General features: G+C 43.2%; 1 protein-coding gene across 1 annotated transcript; it reads left to right on the forward strand.

The window, feature by feature from the left end:
- The first annotated feature begins 229 nt into the window (after window positions 1-229).
- HHATL (hedgehog acyltransferase like) lies at window positions 230-19530 on the forward strand. Its single transcript, XM_026720322.2, has 12 exons — window positions 230-654; window positions 3652-3803; window positions 4453-4520; window positions 5160-5273; window positions 6590-6784; window positions 9557-9766; window positions 10621-10792; window positions 13030-13174; window positions 14203-14238; window positions 14392-14593; window positions 18041-18182; window positions 19278-19530. Exons 2-12 carry the CDS (start codon window positions 3698-3700, stop codon window positions 19397-19399), a joined length of 1512 nt encoding a protein of 503 aa, XP_026576107.1. The 5' UTR covers window positions 230-654; window positions 3652-3697; the 3' UTR covers window positions 19400-19530.
- The last annotated feature ends 6602 nt before the right edge of the window (window positions 19531-26132 follow it).

Consider the following 26132-nt stretch of genomic DNA (forward strand, 5'->3'; position numbering starts at 1 on the left):
TCCTGCTTGAGCAGGGGTTAGACTAGATGACCTCCAAGGTCCCTTCCAACTCTATTATTCTGTTCAGATAGTGGTGTGTGTCCTGCTCCATTGTTGGATGTTCTTCCATTGACACTACTGAAACATGGCGCAGAAATAGTCTGGTTCTCTTAAGGATCCGGACTACCCCAAGAGATCCTTCCAGGTGCGTGTTTGGACCATAATTTTGGGAAGGAGGCGTGCTCTTCCCCGTTGCACGTTACGGTCTTTGTGCCAAGGAGCCTTCCATGTTCTGAACTGACCCTTCCTCTCGAAAAAGTGACCGTCTCAGGTGTCCCGCCAGCCATTTAATACAACTGACCCAGAAACAGCAGCCAGAAACTGCAGCAATGGTGTGATGGAAGGGATCACCTGGTGATCAACTATCTCCTTTTCCCCCTCCCTGGGCTAACTTTTGCCAAGTAGATTCCTGTTCTGGGTTGTCCTCAGCTGCTACTCTGATGGACAGCTACAGGAACAACCCTCCCTTCTGCAGTTCTGCTCCAAAATAAAAATATCTCCAGCCAGATACCTTCCACCCTCATTCCAACCAGGGAACTCCAACAGCCCAGCAAAACTCCTCTTAGGACCTTCCAGCAAGACTTTAATGGCTTCCTAAACTTCAACTTGAAAGAGGTGAGCCCCCTACCCCACCCCCACAAACCTGCTCCCTTCTGTACCCCCAACTCTGCCCACCCACCCACCTACCTCCTGATGCCTTAGGTTGCAACTTTCTCAAGGTCAGTGAACGGGGGCAGCGGGGGGGGGGGACGGTGTGGGGGGGTGTCGGAGACTTGGTGCAATAAATGCTTTAGTGGGAACAGAAGAGGGTGTTCATGGTTTGCTGGCCAGGGAGGGCTTAAACGGGCGGGGGAGATGGGAATTTATGGGAAGGGGGGTTGCTGAAAGGAGTGAGCAAGTTGCAATTTATAGTAAAGGGCTTTGTAGCCTGCGTGAGCTGGGATAATAAACAGAGTTGGAAGGAACCTTGTAGGTCTTCTAGTCCAACGTAGTTGTCCAATTCTTAAAAAAACTCCGGGGTTGTTTTTTTTTAACTGTTTAAAAACTCCATTTTTTTAAAAAAAATAATAATGTCTTTAAACACTTAAAAACCTCCAGGTTCTTAAAGCAGAGGTGTATTCTGCATTTTTGTGTGTGATGCCAAACAGCAATGCCCCAGCAATGCAGCAAAACCAATGCCAAAATAGGCACTTCACCGACCAAGAGAGAAGTACAAGAAATAACTTTTGCCAAAAAAAACCAACAACAACACACAAAAAACAACAATTTGGCATGTTTCTCCTTGTGGATGGCTCTCTCCAGCCGGTGTCTCTGCAAGATACGAGCTGAAAAGCAACGCAGCCCGTTTTGATATCACGTTGTCGCAGCACAGCAGGCTGCAGATAAGGTGGTCCGGGAAGCTAAAATAAGAAACTGAGGCTAGGCTGGTTGTGGGTGGTCTGTCTTGTGAAGTTTGCATCCTCTTGGATCATTTGGACTGAAAACAGTTAACCTGCTGCAAAAAAAGGAGGAAGGGAATTGAATGGAGGGGTTGGGGGAAATCACACACACACGCACACACATACACAAACACACACCGAAGCACAAAGAGACAATTCTTTCCTCTGGGCTGCTCTTCAATGGCTTCTGTTTATTAGTCCCGGAGTTGAAACGAACCACTCGGATGCCAAAATGGGGACAAGCGATTATTCCAGAGCGTTTCTGGCATCTTTAGGCTCGGAATCTTTTTTTGGAGGTCCAGAATAATGCTGGAGGCATTTTTTGGCGGGTGAGATGGGGGAGGGGAGGGGGGGTTAAGTGAGGTATGTCAGGGAGCAAGATTGCAAAGAATCGGGCTCCAATACGGAATGGAAGATTCTGAATTCTAGTCTAGTTTAGTTCTACTGCTGTCTGAGGCATGGAAGCCAGCTGAGTGACTTTGGGGCAGTTACCAGGAGACGGGGAGTTCTAGATTCATTTTAGGTATGGAAGATGGCTGGGAGACTTTGGGCCAGTCACCAGGAGACGGGAACTCCAGTCTCATTTTAGATACGAAAGATGGCTGAGTGACTTTGGGGCAGTTACCAGGAGATGGTGAGTTCCAGTCACACTTTAGGTATGGAAGATGGCTGGGTGACTTTGGGCCAATCGCTAGGAGACAGGGAGTTCTAGTTTCATTTTAGGTATGAAAGACAGCTAGGTGATTTTGGGCCAAATGCCAGGAGACAGGGAGTTCTAGCTTCATTTTAGGTATGAAAGACAGCTAGGTGATTTGGGGCCAATTGCCAGGAGACAGGGAGTTCTAGTTTCATTTTAGGTATGAAAGACAGCTGGGTGATTTGGGGCCAATTGCCAGGAGACAGGGAGTTCTAGCTTCATTTTAGGTATGAAAGACAGCTAGGTGATTTGGGGCCAATTGCCAGGAGACAGGGAGTTCTAGTTTCATTTTAGGTATGAAAGACAGCTAGTTGATTTGGGGCCAATTGCCAGGAGACAGGGAGTTCTAGCTTCATTTTAGGTATGAAAGACAGCTAGTTGATTTGGGGCCAATTGCCAGGAGACAGGGAGTTCTAGCTTCATTTTAGGTACGAAAGACAGCTGGGTGATTTGGGGCCAATTGCCAGGAGACAGGGAGTTCTAGCTTCATTTTAGGTATGAAAGACAGCTAGGTGATTTGGGGCCAATCGCTAGGAGACAGGGAGTTCTAGTTTCATTTTAGGTAAAAAAGGTGGCTGGGTGACTTTCGGTGAACCATCAGGAAAAAAAGAGCGTTAGTCCCACCTTAGGCATCAGATATCTGGGTGCTTTGCCCCAATCACTAGTGGTCTCCAAGTTCTAGTATGGAACTAGAAGAGAATATTTCTGGGTCAGGGTTCAACTGGGGAATCCTTGTTGCACTCTAAGCTTGATTTTTCTCTAGCAAATGTTTCATTACCCAGCTAGGTAACGTCATCAGTGCTAGAAGGGAGGGAGGTTTAGTCTCTATTTGTATATAAGTTATTAGTAAACAACAACCTAATCAAGGAACCACCAAGAGTGACATGATAAACTATTGGTCTATGAAGAGAGGAAGCCCCACTCCCTTCCAGCACTGATGATGGATCGTGAAACATCTGCAAGAAAGCAACTAAGATCAGAGAGCACCATGGACCCCCAATCCTTTTCCTCCTCCTCCTCCTCTTCCTCTCCACAACCCACTGCCCCAATCCCCTCCTAGCACTGATGATGTTATCTAGTTGAGTCAGGAAATGTCTGCGAGAAACCCACCAAGCTCAGAGAGTACCGGGGACTCCACAATTGTTATTGTTGTTGTTCTCCTCCTTCCCCTCTTCCTCCTCTCCTCCTCCTCCTCCTCCTTCTGTCACTGATGATGTTACCTAGTCTGTCTGCAAGAAACCAACCAAGCTCAAACGGTGCCAAGGCTCCCAGGGCCGTCATCTCCTTCTTTGGATGTCTTCGTGCACCGAATGGGGTCCTCTAATTTCAAATTGAATTGGCCTTCTGCACCGAGCATGGGAGAGGTCTAGGTGTCCTCAAAGGTCCCCGCTGATTCCAGAATTCGGTGATTCAGTGACCCTCTTCCATCAGTTTCTCACCTCTACCTCTCTCTCTCTTTCTCTTTCTCCTCCACAGGTCTGGAAGACTCTCAGGGCGTGGCCTTCAAGGGCTTCTGTCCAAGATGGGAATTAAGGCGGCATTGCCCACCTATGAGTTGGGCCTTTATGCCCTGATTGTGTCCTGTGCCATCGCTTACAGTGGCCAGGAGATTTTTGAGACCTCCCGAGGTAATCCTTGAAAAAACCCCTCAGAGGTAGCGGGGAGAATCACCTCTTTATTTGTCAACCTACTGCCTTATTATTCATTTATGCGTGACTGCAGAAAATACGACTTCAGCCACAGAGTGGTCAATGTTCGGAATACTCTACCTGACTCTGTGGTTTCTTCCCCAAACCCCAAAAACTTTAACCTTATAGACTGTCTATTGTTGACCTCACCCCTTTCCTAAGAGGTCTTGTAAGGGGCGTGCATAAGCGCCCCAACGTTCCTACCGTCCCTGTCCTATTGATTCTTTTATTTTTCTTATATGTATCCATGTACTCCTAACTATGTTTTTACTTATGCTTATTATCTTGTAAGCAATTGACAAATCAAATAAATACTAAATACTAAAATACTTATTCAGCTGCTCACTTATTTTTTTATTCATTTTATATCCTGCCTTTATGATTTCCACAAGGAAGTCCAGGTTGCAAATGTATCCAACACCCTTTCCTTTTTCTATTTTATCCACAACAACCACCCTGCGAGGTGGCTGGACTGAGGGCCCAAAGTTACCCCATCTGACTTAGGCAGAATTAGAACTCCCCGTCTTCTGGGAAGCCTTCCCCACTTATTCTTTCTCTCTCCCTCTCTCCCTTTTTTTGCTTCTTTCAGATAGCATGAATCGAAAAGCCTTCCGAGAAAACATAAAACCAGGATGGCATTATTTTGGCAGGAAAATGGTAAGTGCAGGACTTTGAGAAGGAAGACAAAAAAGATTTGTGTTTAACTCCCTTCCTTCCTTCCTTCCTTCCTTCCTTCCTTCCTTCCTTCCTTCCTTCCTTCCTTCCTTCCTTCCTTCCTTCCTTCCTTCCTTCCTTCCTTCCTTTTCTTGATCCCTCCCTCCTTTCCTCTTTTTCTTTATTCTTCCTTCCTTCTCCCCCTTTTCTCTTTCTCCCTTCCTCCCTCCATTTTCTTGATTCCTCCTCCTTTCCTCTTGTTCTTTTCTTTCTTCCTTCTCTCTCCCTCTTTTCTTCCTCCCTCCCTTAATCCATTCTCTTGATTCTTCCCTCCTTTCCTCTTATTCTTTTCTTCCTTTCTTCTGCCTCCCCTCTTTTCCTGCCTTCCTTTCTCCCCGTTTTTCCCTTCTTCCTCCCTCCCTCCCTCCCTTCTTCCTCCTTTCTTCCTCCCTCCCTCTGTCCTTCTATCCTCCCTTCTTCCATCCTCCCTACTTTCATTCCCCCTCTCCCTCCTCCCTGTATTTTAAGTTCAAGCAGCCTCCAAGAAGTTCTGGATTTGCTCCATAAAGTCCAGGTTGCAGAAGTCAAGTCCACTCAAACTACACATAAACCAAGAACTAGCTGTCTGCTTCTCTGTTCCAGGATGTGGCCGACTTTGAGTGGGCCATGTGGTTCACCTCCTTCAGGAATATGATCCTCTTCGCTCTTTCGGGCCATGTCCTGTTTGCCAAAATCTGCTCCTTGGCAGCCCCTCAGGTAGGTCCATGCTCACCCCTTGCTTTCACCCAACGCCTGCCCCAGAGGTGGGATTCAAATAACTTAACAACCGGTTCTCTGCCCTAATGATTTCCTCCAATAACTGGTTCACCAAACGGCTCAGGACGTTAACAACCGGTTCACCTGAAGTGGTGCAAACTGGCTGAATTCCACCCCTGGCCTGCCCCCGCTGGTTCTTCTTGGAACTACACAACATTAGCAACCAACCTCAGTGATTCCCCTACAGGCAGTCCTCGGCATAACGACTGTGACTGAGCCCAATGTTTCTCTTGCTAAACGAGACGGTTGCTAAGTGAGTTTCGCCCTATTCCACCCACCTTCCTTGCCACCGTTGTTAAGCAAATCCCTGCAGCAAAAAGTGGACCTGCTTCTCCATAGTCAGAAGGTCACAAAATCATTTGAACCTGGGACACCGTGACCGTTATAAATATGAGTCAGTTGCCTAGCATCTAAATTTTGATCACGTGACCGTGGGGATGCCTCAACAGTCATCTTTTTTCAGTGCCGTTGTGATTACAAACAATCACATGGAATGGAAGGAAGGGAAGGGAAGGGAAGATACTGAAAATAGAATAGAATAGAAATAGGATAGAACAAAATTAATAGAACAGAATAGAGAATGTACTACAAAATAGAGAATAGAATAAAACAAAATTAATAGAATAAAATAGAACAGAGTCGAATAAAGAATAGAATAAAATAGAATACATACTACAAAATAAATATAATAGAATAAATGTACTGCAAAATAGAGAATAGAATAGAACCATATAAAATAGAAAAAAATAGAGAATAGAATAAAATTAGAATAGAATAGAATGGAGAATAGAATAGAATATATACTACAAAATAAATAGAGAATAGAGAATGTATTGCAAAATAGAGACTAGAATAGAACAAAATTAATAGAATAAAATAGAACAGAATAGAATAAAATAAAATTAGAATAGAATAAAATAGAATAGAATAGAGAATGTACTACAAAATAGAGAATAGAATAGAATAGAATAGGATAGGATAGAATAGAATAGAATAGATAACTTTATTTGGCCAAGTGTGGTTAGACACACAAGCAATTTGTGGTTACACTATGCAAATTAATATATATTAATTTGGGAGTCGGAAGGCGGAGAATTGATGGGGGCGGGGCCAGTCAGAGGCGGCATTTGCCAGTTCTCCGAACTCCTCAAAATTTCCAGTACCAGTTCTCCAGAACCGGTCAGAACTGGCTGAATACCCACCTCTGCTTGAGACCAGAGGAACAAACTTTTTTTTTTCCATTCATTTCCTTGCAGCACAGATCTGTCATGTACATGGTTTACGGCATTCTGACTGTGCTGGGTACCATGGGAATCAATTACCTGATGGTTGTTCTATGCCACTGCTTGGTGCTCTACACGGTGGGCCTGGCTAAGCAGAAATGGCTGTGTTTCATTGCTGGCCTCTGCAGCCTAGCTTCGTTCAAGTTCGAACCCTTCAACTCCTGGCAGGTGAGTTAGTCTTCCAGGTCCTGTTCCTGGCTTGCCACAAACCTGGTTAATGTCAGCGTTCCAGCAACCCTCCATTCCAATCAATAACTCCGAGGCAGACATCTGTCAAAGGTACCTTTATTTGGATAGCAACTGGTACATCTGTGGAATCCTGAATCTGAAAGGGCTTCCTTGCAAAAGTCAAAACTACAAATCCATCCCCCGCTTGGCCATCACCAGATAACAGATAATCAGAGTTGGAAGGGACCTTGTAGGTCATCTAGTCCAACCCCCCCACCCAAACGGGAGACCCTACACCATTTCTGACCAATGGCAGTCCAATCTCTTCTTGAAAGCCTCCAGTGATGGCGCTCCCACAACTTCCGAGGGCAACTTCTGTTCCATGGGTTGATTGTCAGAAAATTCCTCCTTATTTCCAGGTTGAATCTCTCCTTGTTCAGTTCCCATCCATTATTCCTTGTCTGGCCTTTGGGGGCTTTGGAAAATACCGTAGCTTGAGCCCTTCCCCCTCCCTGTGGCAGCCCCTCAAATATTGGAAGATGCTCTCCTGTCTCCCCTGGTCCTTCTCTTTACTAGACTAGCCAAGTCCAGTTCCTGTAACCGTTCTTCATATGTTTTAGTCTCCAGTCCCCTGTCTTCCAGTCCCCGCATCACATGGTCCAATCACCATCTGTCCTAAAGTAAGATTCCCATTTCATTATGCGCCACACTCAGTGACCTTGAATCAGAAAAAGGATTTTATTACGTCTAACTAGATATACTCCAATGAATTCCCCCCCCTCCCACTTTCCCAGGCTCAATTGTGGCAGCGTGGGAGCATCGAATCTCGACATGACTTCCAAAGCTGACAGTTAATATAGCTAAGAAAGAAATATTTCAATAGAAGCGGATATATGTAGCTCAGGGATAAACTGGGAGGGGGCCTTGTGGGGTTGTCTCTGAGCTTGGTGGTTTTCTTGAAGATGTTTCATTGTTCAACTAGGTAATGTCGTCAGTGCTATTGTTGTGTGGAATTTGCTCCCAGTTTATATACAGGAGCCTGGTGGGATATGACTTTCTCCTTAGTAATTCCTTGACCGAAGTTCTCTTCTCTGCTTGTTTGTCTGGGATTAATTCACGCTTATCTGGGTTTCTCTTTCTGTAGAGTCCTTGGTGGTCTCTGAGCTTGGGTGTTTGTGGGCAGATGTTTCATTACTAATCCTGGTGATGTTATCTATGCTAGAAGGGAGTGGGGTCTGCAGAAAGGAGGAGGAGGAGGAGGAGGAGGAGGAGGAGGAGGAGGAGGAGGAGGAGGAGGAGGAGGAGGAGGAAGGAGGACGAGGAGGAGGAAGAAGAAGAAGAAGACGAGGAGGAGGAGGAGGAGGAGGAGGAGGAGGAGGAGGAGGAGGAGGAGGAGGAGGAGGAGGAGGAGGAGAAGAAGGAGAAGGAGAAGGAGAAGGAGAAGGAGAAAGAGAACTGTAGGATGGTTGGTGCTACCTGAGCTTGATGGTTTTCTTACAGGCATTTCATGACCCAACTAGGGAACATCATCAGTGCTAGAGGGAATAGGGATTTACAGTGTTGTGAATTACGATGCTAATGCTCCCAACTTGGGTAATGAACCATTTGCAAGCAAACGATCAACCTCAGACAGCACCGAGGACTCCGCAGAAAGAGAGATCCAGATCAGCACGGATTAACCCCAGACAAACAATCAAGCGGAAAACAATACCCTAATCAAGAAACTACCAAAGGGGGTGGAAATCCCTATATACTCACCAACATTGCCAGGGTCAAGTAACTGTTAAAAAAAAAAAAGAGCAAACCCTGCTCTCTCTCACACACACTGATGATGTAACCTAACTGGGTCATGAAACGTCTGCAACAAATCCATTAAGCTTAGAGGGTCAGCAAGGACTCCAAACTACATATTCACTCTAATGATGGAACTCATCTATAAAAGAACAGGAGACTTAGCAGAAAAAATTTATCCCCTACAAGGATGGGAGGATTGAATGAAGGGTTGAGCAAAAAGTATTGCCTCTTCTTCCAGGACATCAGATGTAAATGAGGACATTTTAATATATGAGAGAGAAAAATAATCCTTGAATTGACCTGCCAATAGACCCGCCTGATCTCCAGCTCTCTGTGGATTCTTTGGAATTTTATTCACCCGTTAAGTCCAAGAAGGATCTCTAAAAACACCCAGCTTAGTTGTACTGATCCAAGAGGGAATCCTGGGCTTCAGGAGGACTGGAGGGGTGTTATTTCTTGAGGATCAAGGAAAAATTGTGTGGAAAGGGAGGGAGGGAGGAAGGAAGGAAGGGGAAGGGAAGGAAGGGAGAGAGAGAGGAAGAAAAGAAAGAAAGAAAATGGAAAGAAAGGAAGGAAGGAAAGAGAAGGGAGGGAGGGGGGAAGATGGATGGAAGAAATGGAGGAGGGAAGGAAGAGAAAGGGAGGGAGGAGGGAGGAAGAAAGGGAAGGAAGGAAGGAAGGAGAAGGGAAGGAAGGAGAGAGAGAGGAAGAAAAGAAAGAAAGAAAATGGAAGGAAGGAAGGAAGGAAAGAGAGGAGGGAGGGAGGGAAGATGGATGGAAGAAAGGGAGGAGGAAGGAAGAGAAAGGGAGGGAGGGAGGGAGGGAAGGGGGAGAGAGGGAGGAGAGATAGATCCGGTGGAAGGAAGGAAAAGGTGGGAGAAGAGGTAAATGGTTTGGCTCACCTTGGGATTGGGTTTTGTTTTTTTTTGCAAAGTTCTCTTTTCTTTAGTCCATGTATGATCACTTTTCTTTGTCCAGAACGGCTTTGTCCCGGGAACCTTTGACCTCCAAGATATTCTCTTTTACGGTGGAACCGGATTCAGTATCATGCGCTGCATGAGTTTCGCCCTGGAGAACTGTGAGAGGAAAGAGGGAAATTATTCCATCTTTGCCCTGATGAAATACAATTTCTACCTCCCTTTCTTCTTCTTCGGACCCATCATGACCTTTGACCAATTTCATGTCCAGGTAAGAATTACCCACCATCCACGCCATTCTTTAGCCAATCAAGGAGCAGAAGCAAAGGAGGAGGTGGAAGCAACGTGTATGTTACTAACGGTGAACCTTTGGGTGTCAAAAATTTAGAAAATGCCTAGTTAGCCTTTTCTGGTACGTCACCCCAAACGTTATGGTTTGACACATGTGTCCTAGGTTCACCATCGTGCGGGTAAGCCCCACCTGTTTTTGCTTGCTGAACTGTATATCTGACCCATGAATGATTCGAATACTTTGCTGTTGTAAAGGAAGGTAGACAAGAAGTAAGGAAGTAAGGAAGGGAGGGAGGAAAATAAGAATGTGAATCCTTCCACTCTCTTTCTCTCCCTCCCCCTCTCTTTCCTCCTTCCCTCCCTCCCATCTCCTTTCTCTCCCTCCCTCCCTTCCTCCCTCTCTCCTTCCTTTCTTCCTTTCCTTCCTTCTTTCTTTCCTTCCTTCCTTTCATCCATCTATCCATCCATGTTCCCTCCTAATCTTCTCTCCCTCCCTTATTTTCTTCTTCCTTTCCATCATCCCTTTCTCCTTCCTTCCTTCCTTCCTTCCTTCCTTCCTTCCTTCCTTCCTTCCTTCCTTCCTTCCATCTATCCATCCATGTTCCCTCCTAACATTCTCTCCCTCCCTTATTTTTTTCTTCCTTTCCATCATCCCTTTCTCCTTCCTTCCTTCCTTCCTTCCTTCCTTCCTTTCCTTCCTTCCTTCCTTCCTTCCTTCCTTCCTTCCTTCCTTCCTTCCTCCCTCTCCCTCCCTCCCTCCCTTTTCCGTCTGCATTCTACAAGGCCAGATGTTTTGGGAACTGCTTTTAGTTCCTTATTTTCCCTCGGCCACAGGCACACAACAGCCAGCTGCGGCGTAAAGATCGCGAGATGAGGCAAATCATCATCCATGCTGTCGTCCAACTCACGGCCATTGTTGCTGTGGATGTTTTCTTCCACTTTTTCTACATCCTGACCATTCCTTCAGACCTGAAGTTTGTGAACCGTCTCTCCGACTGGGCGCTGGGTAAATATAGTATGCACACTTGGTTGGAGAGTTCTGGGCGTTGAAGTCCACGCCTGATAGACTGGATGGAGAATTCTGGGCGTTGAAATCCACACGTCTTTAAAAGGTTGGGGGGACGTTGAGTAGAGCTAGCTAAAAAGATTGTATTGGAAACTCGAGTGAAGCCACACTACCCCGTCATTTGCCTTCTCTGAATGAAAGGATGCAGTGTTCCTTGTTTCTATGGAAGTTTAAACTTCTCCCCATTTTTCCAGGGCTTCAGTAGCTCCTTTGCCCTATGTATCCTGGCTTTGATGCTGAGCAATTGTTGGTTGCTGACATAACTAAATATCTCTGGCTGAGAACCATAACCCTCAATTCTATGTAGAACAAATGTTATATTTGTTCTGAAATTATATTCAACTGCTAGCTAGTCTGGCTTCTCTGCCTGACATGACTGAGGAAACATCTCCTGATCTGCTGAGTGTCCCATCTATGAATTGCAAAAACCTCAAGCAATTCTACCACCTTAACACATCCAGGGGTGAATTCTGGTTCTCTTGGATTGAATGGTGAACTCCAGGGAATGCTATCCATGATGTACCAAATTTGGAGCACAAAAGTCTTGACGACCGATAAGTTGAAATAAAATGACTTATGACTGTTTTCCCACACTTAGGACCATTGCAGCATCCCTTTGGTCACATAATCAAAATCCAGATGCTTGGCAACTGGTTCAAACTTATGACAGTTGCAGTGGCCACGTGATCCCCTTTTGCGACCTTCTGGCAAACAAGGTCAATGGGGAAGCCCAGATTCACATAACAATCGTGTGACACTGCAGTGATTCAGTTAACAACGGCGGCAAGAAAGATAATAAATTGGGCCAAAATTCACTTAACAACTGTCTTGCTTAGCAACATAAATGTTGGGCTTGATTCCGGTTGCAAGTCGAGGACTACCTGTACAAACTAAGTCTGATAGCATAGAAACAAGATTCCCTTGAATCAAATATTCGGAAACTGGGAAGAGAGATAGATATATTAAGAAGGCACCTAGGTTTGGTTTTCCCCTTCAGGTGGTCCTCAACTTACAATCCTCATTTAGCTACTTTTCTAATGGCACTGTAAAAAGCCACCTCTGAGTGGTCCTTGCACTTATGACAGCTACAGCATCCCAGGAGTCATGAGATCAACATTTGTGAGCTTGTAACCAGCATTACAATAGTTGCAGTGTCCCAAGTTCACATGATGGCCATTTCTGATCTCCCCAGTTGGCTCCCAACCAGCAAAGTCAATGGGAAGAACCAGATTTGCTTAATGACTGTGAGATTTGCATAATGACTCTGGCAAAAGTTCCCTTAATGGCTGTCTCACCTAGTGATGGATGTTCCGGTCCAAACTGTCATAAGTCGAGGACTTAGCCTAATCTTCCTGTGGAAGCGTGTTTCCTAGTCTGGTCTACCATGTAGAGCTGACAGATGGCTACACTGCACATTACTCTTCACAGAATCACAGGCTTAATGGCAGTAATTGTGAGAGGGATCTTGGACAACTAGCTAAATATGAGCCAGCAGTATGCAGCGGTAGCAGCAGCCAAAAAAGCCATTGCAATCCTAAATTGCATTAACAGAGGGATACAATTGAGATCAAGTGGGGTACTAATACCACTCTATAAAGCCTTAGTAAGACCACACTGCATCCAGTTTTGTTCATGACACTACAAAAAAGATGTTGAGACTCTAGAAAAAGTGCAGAGAAGAGCAACTAGGATGATGAGGGGCCTGGAGGTTCAAACATACGATGAACGGTTGGTTGCAGGAACTGGGCCTGGCTAGTCTAGGGAAGAGAAGGACCAGGGGAGACAGGATAGCATCTTCCAATATTTCTGGGGCTGCCACAGAGAGGAGGTGGGGGTCAAGCTATTCTCCAAAGCACCCAAAGGCCAGACAAGGAATAATGGATGGAAACTGGACAAGGAGAGATTCAACCTGCAAATAAGGAGAAACTTTCTGACAGTGAGAACAATCAACCCATGGAACAGAAGTTGCCCTCGGAAGTTGTAGGAGCTTCATTACTGGAGGCTTTCAAGAAGAAGCTGGACTGCAATTGGTCAGAAATGGTGCAGGGTCTCCTGCTTGGGCCAGGGGTTGGACTAGATGACCTACAAGGTCCTTTCCAACTCTGTGAATCTGTTACAAAAAGTATCTCGCTATTCTCCTGTCCTTCTCTTTCTCCTCCTTCCATTCTGCTCCACAGCTGGCCTGGCCTACTCCAACTTGGTGTACGACTGGGTGAAAGCCGCCGTGATGTTTGGGGTCATCAACACCATCGCCAGGTTGGATCACCTGGACCCACCTCAACCCCCCAAGTGCATCACGATGCTCTATGTCTTTGCGGAAACGTGAGTTGCTTCAGGTTGCTGTGTGAGCAAAGCTTTCCTCCCTTGCTGAACTGCAGGAAGGGAACTTCCCATCACGGAGAAATGTTGGGATAGCAACATACAACTTTGGAGACCAGGCTGGTACAATATTTTGACCACCTCTATTGATTGAGTTATCTAGCCGCCTCCCAAAGTAAAAATCTACTTTTGCTTATTGCCAGCAGCCTGTAATTTGACATTTCAAATCCCACCAGGCTCCAGGTGGACTCAGCCTTCCATCCTTCTGAGGTGGGTAAAAGGACAACCCAAATTGCTGGGGGCAAGAGGCTGACTTTGTAAACCGCTTAGAGAGGGAGCACTGTAAAGCGGTATATACTGCAGGAGTCAAAAAGAGGGCTGTGAAAATATCTACAGACCCCTCACACCCTGGACATAAACTGTTTCAACTCCTTCCCTCAAAACGACACTATAGAGCCCTGCACACCAGAACAACTAGACACGAGGAGAGTTTTTTCCCAAACGCCATCACTCTGCTAAACAAATACTTCCCTCAACACTATCAACTATTTACAAAGTCTGCAATATTATTGCTATTAACCTTCTCATCCCTTCTTATCACCCAGCCCCTCCCACTTGTGATTGTATGATTGTAACTTTGTCGCTTGTATCCTTACGATTTATATGGACTGTTTCCTAGTATGATTTGATTGCTTATTGTACCCTATGACTATCATTAAGTGTGCTACCTGATGATTCTTGACGAATGTATCCTTTCTTTCTATGCACACTGAGAGCATTTGCATCAAGACAAATTCCTTGTGTGTCTAATCACACTTGGCCAATAAAGAATTCTATTCCACAGTATTCTATATAAGTCTAAGCATGATTGCTATTTAGGCAAGAAAAAGCAAACGAACAGGTACAGACTATTTGGCACCTGGCTCAAAAATAGTAATTGGGAAACTGGCCACATAGGTGGGTGAATTTATGTCACATAATAAGGACAATTAATAAACTAATTTTTTTAAATTGTTTGCATCTGTTTCTAGGCATTTTGACAGAGGGATTAACGATTGGCTGTGCAAGTAAGTGGTTTTGGGTCGCAATTCATTATATGGTGCTTCACAAGTATGGGAGATGTTGTGGTCTCGCAACATATGTGGGATGGATCCTTCACTGACAAGAGAACCGATCCACCAGCCAGTCTCCTGAACCTCACCTGTTGTGTTAATTTCCAGATACGTCTATGATTACATTGGGAAGGATCACGACAACATCTTGAAGGAGCTCATGGCCACCATCTCCACATTTCTCATTACCACCCTCTGGCTGGGGCCTTGTGAAATTGTCTACATATGGTCCATTTGCAACTGCTTCGGCCTCAATTTTGAGTTGTGGGTGCAACAATTCTTCCAGCTGAAGCCGTTTGCAGATAAAGAGGTGCTAAGTTCATCCCTCCTGCATTTGTTAAGATCTTCCAAACCAGAAGTCAAATATTAGAAGAAATCTCCAAACTAGCTACCAGAATTGTGACCTCTTCTTTCACAATATTTTCAAGAAATGAATAATTTTGGACCGTGGTGTAGAGGGATGGCTGGCTACTCATGAACAAATGGGCGATTCCTAGACCCGTGATGGCAAACCTATGGCACGTGTGCCACAGGTGGCACGCACAGCCATTTGTGCCGGCACACAAACTGCAGGCAAACTTATCTCACTGTGCATATGCATGCTTCACAGCTGATTTTCGGTGGGTTTGAGGCCTTTTTCGGCCTCCCAGAGGTTTCAGGAAGGCTTCTGCAGGCTTTGCAGGCCGAAAACTAGCCCGTTTCATCACTTCCTGTTTTTCCAGAAATACCGGAAGTGATGAAACAGGCCTAGTTTTTGGCCTGCAAAGCCTGCAGAAGCCTTCCTGAAGCCTCTGGGAGACCAAAAAACACCTCAAACTGCGCAAAAATCAGCTGTGAGGCACAGTGCAGGTAAGGGGGCAGTGAGGGGTGGGGGTGGGGGATTGTGCGTGCATGCGTGGGGACATGGGGGCACGCACATTGCCTTCTGGGTCTGGCACGCGAGTGCAAGCGTGCAAGCACACAAGCGCACACACAATTTTTGGCACAGAAGCCCAAAAGTTTAGACATCCAGATGTCTGAATATCTGTTTCATTGATATTTTAGTGAGTTGCATCTACAGGTAGCTCTCAACTTACAATCATTCATTTAATCACTGTTCACAGCACTGAAAAAGTGACTTATAACTGTTTTTCACAGTTTGGACCGTTGCAGCATTCCCATGGCCACGTGATCAAAATTTGGGCACTTGGCAACTAGTTCATATTTATTTTATTTTATTTTTTTGTAAATTTTATTTGAGTTTTCACAAAGAGAAAAAAAAATACAAATAAAACATCTTTTTTGAAAGTAGCGTAATCCTGGGTTACATTTCTTCATACAGACACAAGTTCAGGTTCATGCTCATTTTTATATTCTATTCCATATTTTATTACTATTTTACATTTTCTGCATAGCTTCTCCCCTCTTTTAATTTTCTCAATTTTATTTTAATTATCTCATCTCAGTTCAAATCATTGTCTTTATATTTTTTTGTCTGTCCTGTTTCAATTATCTATTATCTTTTCTCATTAAACAAAATTTCTCCTGTAGTTACTGATTGTAATATGACGCCTTTATATCTTTTCCCTAAAGTTGTAACATTCAATATAATACATAACTTCCATTCGGATTCTGCTTGGTACATTCTTAAAATACACACTGTACTCTTAAAAAAAATAAATTATAAATGTATATAATCAAAACAACATTCCATTCCAATTCAATTCTATCATTAATATTAATATTCATTAAAGTCTTAACATCTTTAACATTACTTTTCAATTAAATATCATACTTCTATGGGAACAATTATAAGCTTTCCATAGTTAATTCCCCCCCCGTCTTCAAAATACTAGAAGTATTTTATAAAACATTAACTAATTAAAATGTTCCTGTTCCTTCCTAATTCAATTTTCTCATTTATTTTATTTCACTTATTTTATTAACAAACATTTCACTAAATTACACTATTTTATCCCTCATTTTAATCCTATGTTGTTTCCAATTTTCTAAAGCTATTTCTATTACTAATATAACAAGACAATCTTATGTACTTTTACAGAATCCCTTTTTCAGTTAGTTTTTCACCCATTATCTCTAAATAGGTCCTGTTTCTCTATATCTTGCTCCGGTCCTTTGTAATTTCTTTTCCTTTCCTTCTTCCCTCTCTTCTTCTCTCTCCCTTTTTACCCCTTGTCTCTCTACCTCTATTTCTCTCTTCTGTATTCCCCTCTTCTGTTGCTTTCCAGTATTATACTTATTTTTCAATTATTTTTCTTTTCTTTGGTTGTTTTTTAAGTCTTAAATTCTCCATTCTCTTTCCCCACTTTCCTTTTTCTTCACCGCATAAAATTGCTTGTTCATTAAAGATGGCTTCTTCTTTGTCCCAGTCTTCTTGTTTTGTAGTCGTTTCTTGTTGTTTCTCATAGTTCCAAATCTCCATTTCTAAGAATTGAAAAACGAAGCCAAAAGAACTTCTCCCTTCTTGTGCATCTTCTTTGTACTTTTAAGTTCCATTTTCAATTCATCCAGAAGTGGTGCCATTGTATAAATTTTTAAACAACTACCCGATTGATTTTAGTCATTCAAATATAATAACCAAGAATCCAAAGATCACCAAATAATCCAAATACATGCAAGCTGTTTCTTTTTTGCTCTTTTTTTTCACTTTCTCTTCCTGGGGTTACTATTTAGTTGCAAAGTTTCAGTTAAAATGTATCTTTTAGAAGTCTTGTTGAAGTTTTACTGTAGATTCTTTTTAATTCCAGGCAGTCTCCTCTTTCTTTCCAGATCCTGCCCTTTTATTCTTTTCCTCTCCTTTCCTCCTTATGAAAAATTTTTTAGTGTCCAGAAATCTTTATTATCCCTTTGACATTTTGTTTTATTTTCAGCTTAATTGCCTGTTGATGTCAAAGCGGATTTTTCCAATTTCTTATTTAAGTCTCTTAGTTGTCAGTATAGGGAAGGAGAGAGAAGAAGAAAAAAGCCAAACCTTTCCCTTTTCACTTTCCTTCGCTGCTTCAGACTCTTCTTTGGGAACGATGTTATTTTTTGGTAAGTTTAAATTCCAGGGTACCTTAGTTGTTGCTTTTGCAATTTAACCAAGTCAGCCAAAACTTTCACTTCTTATCTTCCTCCTGCACATTCTTTTCCAGTTCTTCTTTGAGGTGGCCATTTCTGACCACCACTGCAACCGCCTTCGGGAAAGGGAGTAATGGCCAGCTGAGGAGGAGAGATGCGGCTCTCCTCAACCCAGCTGGCGGTCTCCCCGCTCTTCACCACCTCTACGGGGTGGCTTAGCCCCGAAACCAGCTGGCTCGAGGCGCTCCAGTGGCGAGCCCAGACCGAAACCGTGCACAATCGCGGATTTCTGTCTGTCACCGAAGGAACTCAAACCGGAAGTTCCAGACCGGCAACTAGTTCATATTAATGATGATCACAAATGTCCTGTGGTCAAGTGATCCCCCTCTGTGACCTTTTGACAAGCAAAGTCAATGGAGAATCCAGATTCACTTAATGACCATGTCACTAACTTAACCACTGCAGTGATTCACTTAACATCTCTGGCAAGAAAAGTCATAAAATCGGATAAAACTCACTTCACATCATTTAGCAACAGAAATGTTGGGATCAATTGTGGTTGTAAATTGAGGAGTACCTATATTTTGAAGAGGTCTTATTTCCACATGCTGCACACCAGGATTAAATATGGGCAGGAAAACAAGGTGAGAAATATTCCCATCCTCCTTGTCTCACTGATGTCTCTTCTTCTTGGCAGGCCAACATGTCCGAGGCAACTTCTCGGCGAATCAGAAGCATTTTTGGGGCAGCCAATTTCTGGGCAATTGTCTTCTACAACATCCTTGCCCTCAATAGTCTGGAGTTTGCCCTTCTTGTGGCCAAGAGGATCTTCCTAACTGGTATAGTAATCTTCTTCTGGCTCAAAAGGTCTAACGTAATCAGTTTCACTATCTTCTGTGTCAATTTCGCTATGTTTAGTCAATTTCACTCTGCAACTGTCAATTTCACTCTCCACCTGTCAATTTCACTTTCTACCTTTCAATTTCACTTTCTACCTTTCAATTTCAATCTCCACCTCTCAATTTCACTCCTCAGCTGTCAGTTTCACTCTCAACCTGTTAATTTCTCTCTGATGAAATTGACAGATCACATCTAGGAATTACTAGGAACATGCCTCTTAAGGCTGGGCCAACTTTTTGAGGACACCTCTATGCTTAGGGTGGAAAAGGACTCATCCCCTGATCCAGGAGAAGAGAGTCTGCTATACTTCTGATTAATTGCTACGCAACTCCTGAAGTTTCCCCAGAAGTTCAGGGATGCCGTTTCTACTCAAAACATCCCTCATTAGTTTCTCTCATAGAACCCAAATTCCCCCTCAGTTGAAATTCTTACAAAATGGGTTTGATTTTCTCCAGTGTGATATGAATAACATCCATCTTCCATCCAGCTTTGTGTTGTTCAAGAGATATGACAACTCAGCCCAACTAACTCCGTGTTAATGGCCTCTCTCTCCTTCTGTCACCCTTTCCCTCCATCTCTCTCCCTCCCTTCCTCTTTCCCTCTCACCCTTCCTCTCCCTCTTTTTCCCACCCAACCTCTTCTTCTCTCTCCCACTCTGTGCCTCTTTCCCTCCTTCCCTCTCCCCTTCCTTTCTCCCCCTCTTACCTTCCCTTCTTTTCCTTTTTCCTACTCTCCCTCCTTCTGTTCTCTCTCCCAATCTCTCTTTTCCTTTTTGCCTTTCTCTCCCTCCCCTCTCTTGTCCCCTCCCTCTTTCCTCTCCTCCCCCTCTTTCTCCCTTTGTCCTCCTCCTTCCAACTCCCTTCCTTAACCTCTCTCTCCTTCCCTCCCTTTCCTCCTTTTTCTTTCCCTGCTTCCATCATTCCCTCTCCCTCAATTAATCTCTCCCTCCATCTTCTTCTCTCTCTCTTTCTTCCTCTCTCTTCCTTTCCCTTCCGTCCCTCAACCTCTTTTCCCCTCATTCTCTCCCATTTCAGGTTTTCCTCTTAGCACCTTCTCCATCTGGTTCATCACATACTGCGGCGTGCAGCTGATCAAAGAAAGGGAGCGGATCCTGGCTATCAGAGATGAGGAGAAAGACAAGGAAAAAGCAGAATAATGGAGAAAGGGAAAAACAAGATGCAACTCATCTGAGCTTTGTTTAATCCGGGTGCCTCAAAGCTGCAGAAGAGCCACGAAGCTCTCCTGCAATTGCTCAGTTTTCCAAATAAAGAATTTATTTATGCAAAATTGGGAAAAAATTCTTTCTTCCCCCACTTCCTTCCTTCCTTCTTTCCTTCTTTCTCTCTCCTTCTCCCTCTTTCTTTCTTTTCATCCATCCTTTCTTTCTCCTTCCTTTCTTTTTCTTTCCTCTTTCTTTCCCCCTCTTTCCTTTTCATCAATTCTCTTTCTCCTTCCTTCCTTCCTTTTTCTTTTTTCTTCTCTTTTTCCCTCTCTCCTTTTCATCCCTTCATTTTTTCCTCCTTCCTTCTTCCTTCTTTCACTTCCTCCATCCTTCCGTATCGCCCTCTCTTATTCCCCTTCTCCCTCTCCTCCCTCCCTCCCTCCTTCTCCATTCTTCCTTTCAATTTCCTCCCTCCCTCCCCCCTAGCTTGAGTGTCCGTGTGGACATGAAGATTTCTCCAAAGAGCTGGGGAAGTATCCAGCATGCAGTCCAAAAAGTTGAAATGGCAGCCATGCCCGTAACCAATGTCTTTATGGCCCTTGTGCAGGGAACCTTCCTAGCCGCCATTTTAACTCCTTTGACCCAGAAGCAGAATTCATCTATAATGATATCTCCTGGAAAGTCCTGAAGTGAAGTCCACCAACAACAAAACTCAAGATTAAGGTGAAGGTTGGTTCTCCGAGCTTGTGGGTTTGGTTTCCAAATGTTTTCATGACTAGGCATGGTCAACATCTTCAGGGAAATTTAGAGGATTCGAGTCACAAGAACTGTCAAAACACTCTCACCGGACACACCTACGGAACAATACTGACACTGACATCCCTTAAACTTCACTGAAAATGTAACCTAGCCCAGTAATAAAATGTTTGGAAACCAACCAGAGGTGGTATTCAGCCGGTTTGGACTGGTTGTGGTGTACCGGTAGCAAAAATTTTGAGTAGCGCTCTATGCAATAGAACCGGTAGGAAAAAAATGTGGAATCCCACCACTGAAACCAACCCACAAGCTCAAAGAACCAACTTCCCCTCTCCTCCTACATTTTTTATTTTATTTATTTGTCATGCAAGTGTTAAATAACAGGCATAAGTTTAACACGGTTATGAATACATGAAATGGATATGAATAAAAAGAAACATTGAGAGAGGGATGATAGGCACATTAGTGCACTTATGCACGCCCCTTACAAGACCTCTTAGGAAAGGGGTGAGGTCAATAGGAGACAAAGGTTAAAGTTTTTGGGGTTTGGGGAAGAAACCACAGAGTCAGGTAGAGTATTCCAGACATTGACCACTCTGTTGCTGAAGTTGTGTTTCCTGCAATCAAGTTTGGTGTGGTTTACCTTGAGTTTATATGTATTGTGTGCTCTTGGGTTGTTACGGTTGAAGCTGAAATATTCATTGACAGGTAGGACATTGCAATGTATGATTTTATATACTATATTTAGATCGGACCGAAGGCGGCATAGTTCTAGGCTGTCTAGGTCTAAAATTTCAAGTCTGGAGGCATAAGGTATTCTGCAACGAGTAGAGGAGTGGAGAACTCTTCTTGTGAAATATTTCTGGACTTTCTCGACTGTATTAATATCAGATACGTAAAGACTGATGAGCTGTATTCAAGTATTAGTCTAGCAAATGTTTTGTATGCTCTAGTTAGTAGTGTGATATTACCAGAGAAAAAGCGATGCAGGATTAGGTTAACAACTCTTAATGCCTTTTTGGCTATTGTGTTGTCCCAGCCAGTCTACGGGAATTGGATAGTTACTTAGGAATTATGAGCTGTCCCATAACCCTAAATGTAGTTATCCTGGGAAATGTAGTTCATGTCACGTGACCACATCTGTAATCCTGATTGGTCACTGGATTGACCCTCGGTGGGTTGGGGGAGGTTTTCCTCATTTTTTGTCTGAACTCTCTTACTCATGGCACCTTCTTTCCATCACTACGAGATGGGATAGGAGATAATCATCTTTTACTACAAGGCAGATATACAAAGGGATTGGTCATTAAAGAAGAACTTCATCACAAATGTGATGTTATGAGGATACCCGATGAACCAAAAAATGTTCTTTGTTATGGACGTCTTGTTGAGTTATCTACCTGCATCTGTACAGTTTATGGATCCACCTCTGTACAAGATACAGAAAAGCTATACATCTGGCCTACAGATATTCACCACTATTTAACAGATTTAACAGATAATCAGAGTTGGAAGGGATCTTGTAGGTCATCTAGTCTAATCCCCCACCCAAGCGGGAGACCCTGCACCATTTTCGACAGAGGGCAGTCCAGCCTCTTCTTGAAAGTCTCAAGGGATGAAGCTCCCACAACTTCCGAGGGCAACTTCTGTTCCATGGGTTGATTGTTCTCACTGTCAGAAAGTTTCTCCTTATTTCCAGGTTAAATCTCTCCTTGTTCAGTTTCCATCCATTATTTCTTGTCTGGCCTACAGGCGCTTTTGAAAATAGCTTGACCCCTTCCTCCTCTCTGTGGCAGCCCCTCAAATATCGGAAGACCGCTGTCATGTCTCCCCTGGTCCTTCTCTTCACAAGACTAGCCAGGCCCAGTTCCTGCAATTGTTTGCTGTATGTTTTAGCCTCCAGTCCCCTAATCATCCTGGTTGCTCTTCTCTGTACTTTTTCTACAGTCTTAACATCTTTTTTATAATGTGGTGACCAAAACTGGATGCAATACTCTAGGTGGGGTCTTACTAAGGCTTTATAGAGTGATATTTGTACTTCCCTTGATCATGATTTTCCCAAACCCCAAAAACTTTAACCTTAGACTGTCTACTATTGACCTCACCCCTTTCCTAAGAGGTCTGTAGGGGGCGTGCATAAGCGCACCAACGTGCCTACCGTCCCTGTCCTATTGTTTCTTTTATTTTTATTTTATTTTTCTTATATGTACCCATTTCATGTATTCATAACTATGTATACACTTATACTTATTATCTTGTAAACAATTGACAAATAAAATAAAATAAATAAAAATAAATAAATGATCGTATCCCTCTGTTAATACAATTTAGGATTGCATTAGCTTTTTTTGCGGCTGCTGCACACGGCTGGCTCATATTTAGCTGGTTGCTCACTAAGACTCCAAGATCCCTCTCACAGCTCCTGCTATTGAGGCTGGTTTCACCCAGTCTATATGTGTACTTTTGGTTTTTCTTGCCTAAGTGTAGGACTTTACTCTTCTCTACATTGAATTTAATTTTGTTAGATATGGCCCAGTGTTCTAGTCGGTCAAGATCCCTCTGGATCTTGAGCCTATCTTCTTGGGTGTTAGCTATTCCTGCCAGCTTAGTATCATCTGCAAATTTGGTAAGTTCCCCTTCTATTCCCTCATCTAAGTCGTTAATGAAGATATTGAAGAGTCCTGGGCCTAAGACAGAACCTTGTAACCACCCACTGCTTACTTTCCCTCCATGGAGACTTAGACCCATTAAGGTCTACTCGTTGAGTACGGTTTGCCAGCCAGTTGCGAGTCCATCTAGTGGTGGTGCTATCTATTCCACTTTTTTCTAGCTTACTAAGAAGTAGATTGTGGTCTACTTTGTCAAATGCCCTGCTGAAATCTAAATATATTATGTCCACAGTATTTCGTTGGTCTACTAATTTAGTTACTTTGTTGAAGAATGAAATGAGATTGGTTTGGCATGATCTGTTTTTAACAAACCCGTGCTGACTGCTAGTTATTATTTTACTTGTTTCTAGATGTTGGCAGATCTGTTTTTTTATTATCTTTTCCAGTATCTTCCCAGGTATTGATGTTAGGCCGATTGGTCTATAGTTTCCTGGGTCTGTTTTTTCTCTCCCTTTTTTGAAGATGGGAACCACATCAGCTCTTTTCCAGTCTCTGGTAGTTCCCCGGTGCTCCAGGATTTTTGAAAGATTTGGTGCAGTGGTTCTGAGATGACCTCTGCCAGCTCCTTTAAATTCTGGGATGTAATCCATCAGGCCCCGGTGATTTGTTTTCACCAAAAACAGACAGATGTTCTCTTACTATTTTTTTGCTTATTTTAACTTTTATTTCTGGTCTGTCTTTTACAGTTATGCACAGTATTGCAAAACTCAAAATTGCACTCCTAACTAGCTTACACGTTTACATGCACCAATTGCGACCATGTGACAGGTCCATACTGCCGTATAATACAGCTTGTCTTCAACTTACAACTCTTCAAAGTTATGACGGCACTGAAAAAAGTGACTTAGAATCCTTTTTTTCACACGCAGCCTCCCCAGGTCAAGTGATCAAAATTCAGAGGCTTGGCAACTGACTCCTAATTATGACGGTTGCATTGTCCCAGGGTCAAATTATCCCCTTTTGTGACTTTCTGACAAGCAATGTCCATGGGGATTCACTTAACAACCGTGTGACTAACTTAACAACTGCAGTGATTCGATTAACAACAGCGGCAAGAAAGATGGTAAATGGAGGCCAAACTCACTTTAAAACTCTCTTGGTTAGCTATGGAAATGTTGAGCTTAATTGTGGTCATAAGTCGAGGACAGTTAGTCCTCCAGTTATGATCACAAGTGAGCCTGAAATTTCCACTGCTAAATGAGACAGTTGGGCTCCATTTTACGATCTTTTTGCCATCGTTGTTAAGTAAATCACTGTCGTTGTTAACACAGGTAGCCAGAGATCCTGATCAGAGAAAGTGAGTCAGCTGGGTTTTGATGGAACAGGGTCAGATAGCATCGGTGGTCAGTCAAGGATGGGCTGACCATACTCAAGACGCTGTTCCTACCAGCCGAGTCAGAATCTAAATGAAACTCTGGACCTTCTGGAATTTTCCAGAAGGATCTATAATTAGATGTCACCCAAAAAAAATGAGTCATCTGTGGGGATGGTACAGAGAAGGGGCGGGTTCATGACAAAATCCCACCTCACATGTTGAAATGAGTCCTCTTCTTGACTATATGACATTGACTAATATTACTCGCGTCGTTGAGTTAAGAGCTGGCTTGTGTTATCTCATACATGATTCAGTCAAAATAGAGCTGGAAGGGACCTTAGAGGTCTTCTAGTCCAGCCCCTGCTCAATCAGGAGAACCACCGTGAGTTCTAGTGCCAGGTTAGGTACGAAGGTCAGCTAGGCAATCTTGGGCCAGTTACCAGACGACAGTGAGTTCTAGTCCTGCCTTAGGCATGAAAGGCAGCTGGGTGACTTTGGACCAATCACCAGGAGACGGTGAGTTCTAGTCCTCCCGTAATCATGAAAGCCGGCTGGATGAACTTCTGCCAATCCCTCTCTCTCTCAGACCTTATCACCTCACAGGGTTGTTGTTATGGGGAAAGAAGGAGGAAGGTATATTGAATATGTTCTCCGCCTTGAGTTATTTGTATAAATAATAAAGGTGGGATACAAACAAACAAACAAATAAATATATTTTCTATTCTATTCTATTCTATTCTATTTTCTGTTCTGTTCTGTTCCCTTCCCTTCTCTTCCATTCTGTTCGGTACTTTCTATTCTATTCTATTCTATTCTATTCTATTCTATTCTATTCTATTCTATTCTATTCTATTCTATTCTATTCTCTATTCTATTCTATTCTCTATCCTATTCTATTCTACTATTCTATATTCTATTCTATTCCATTCCATTCCATCCCATTCCGTATTTTCTCTTCTCTTCTCTTTCTCTCTTCTCTTCTCTTCTCTTCTCTTCTCTTCTCTTCTCTTTCTCTTCTCTTCTCTTCTCTTCTCTTCCATTCTCTTCCATTCCATTCTGTATTTTCTATTCTATTCTATTCTATTCTATTCTATTCTATTCTATTCTATTCTATTCTATTCTATTCTCTATTCTGTTCGGTTCCCTTCTCTTCCATTCTGTTCAGTATTTTCTATTCTATTCTATTCTATTCTATTCTATTCTATTCTATTCTATTCTATTCTATTCTATTCTATTCCATCCCATCCCATCCCATCTCATCTCATCTCATCCCATCCCATCCCATTCCATTCTGTATTTTCTATTCTATTCTGTTCTGTTTTATTCTGTTTTGTTCCATTCTAATAATATAATGTAGTGTCATAGTATAGTATAACATAATGTTATATTTCTATCACGCTATTAGTATATTAAATATTATATTACAGTGAATAAGTAAAATACAAATCTAATTTATTCACTTCATCCGTTTTCCCCTCTTAAACAAAGTCGAAAGAAGAAAAACCGATGGTCCTTCCTCACAAACCTTTGACGAAAAGTGAGATCCTACTTGACTCTGAGCGGTTTTCTTTCAGTCACCCCAGAGATCAAATGTCTTCCTTCCTAGTTTATTCTGCTCTGGATATTTTTAGCCTATGAAGCTGAGCTCGGGGGATTTAGAAGAAGAGAAGGGAACACACACTCTGTGTGTGTGTGTGTGTGTGTGTGTGTGTGTGTGTGCTTGTGTGTCCATATTTGCACGAAGCTTTTGTGAAGAAGGGATCAAACTGTTCTTCTTGATTCCTGAATTTGGAGCTAGTTTTGGTATCAATTCTCAATTTTGCAGCCTTAATGTCATTTTTCACCCCCCTTACACTTATTTTTCTCACTGGGGATTCTTCGGAAGTATGTCCATTGGTGTGAAACACACTCAGCTCACAGGCTAAAGTTACACACCCAGCTGTTAGTCAGCCTTCTGTGTCATCCTCTTCCCCCACCCCCAAACCCA

Source organism: Pseudonaja textilis, chromosome Z, assembly GCF_049901715.1.
Source record: "Pseudonaja textilis isolate UNSWEBS1 chromosome Z, rPseTex1.2, whole genome shotgun sequence".
Lineage (NCBI taxonomy): Eukaryota > Metazoa > Chordata > Lepidosauria > Squamata > Elapidae > Pseudonaja > Pseudonaja textilis.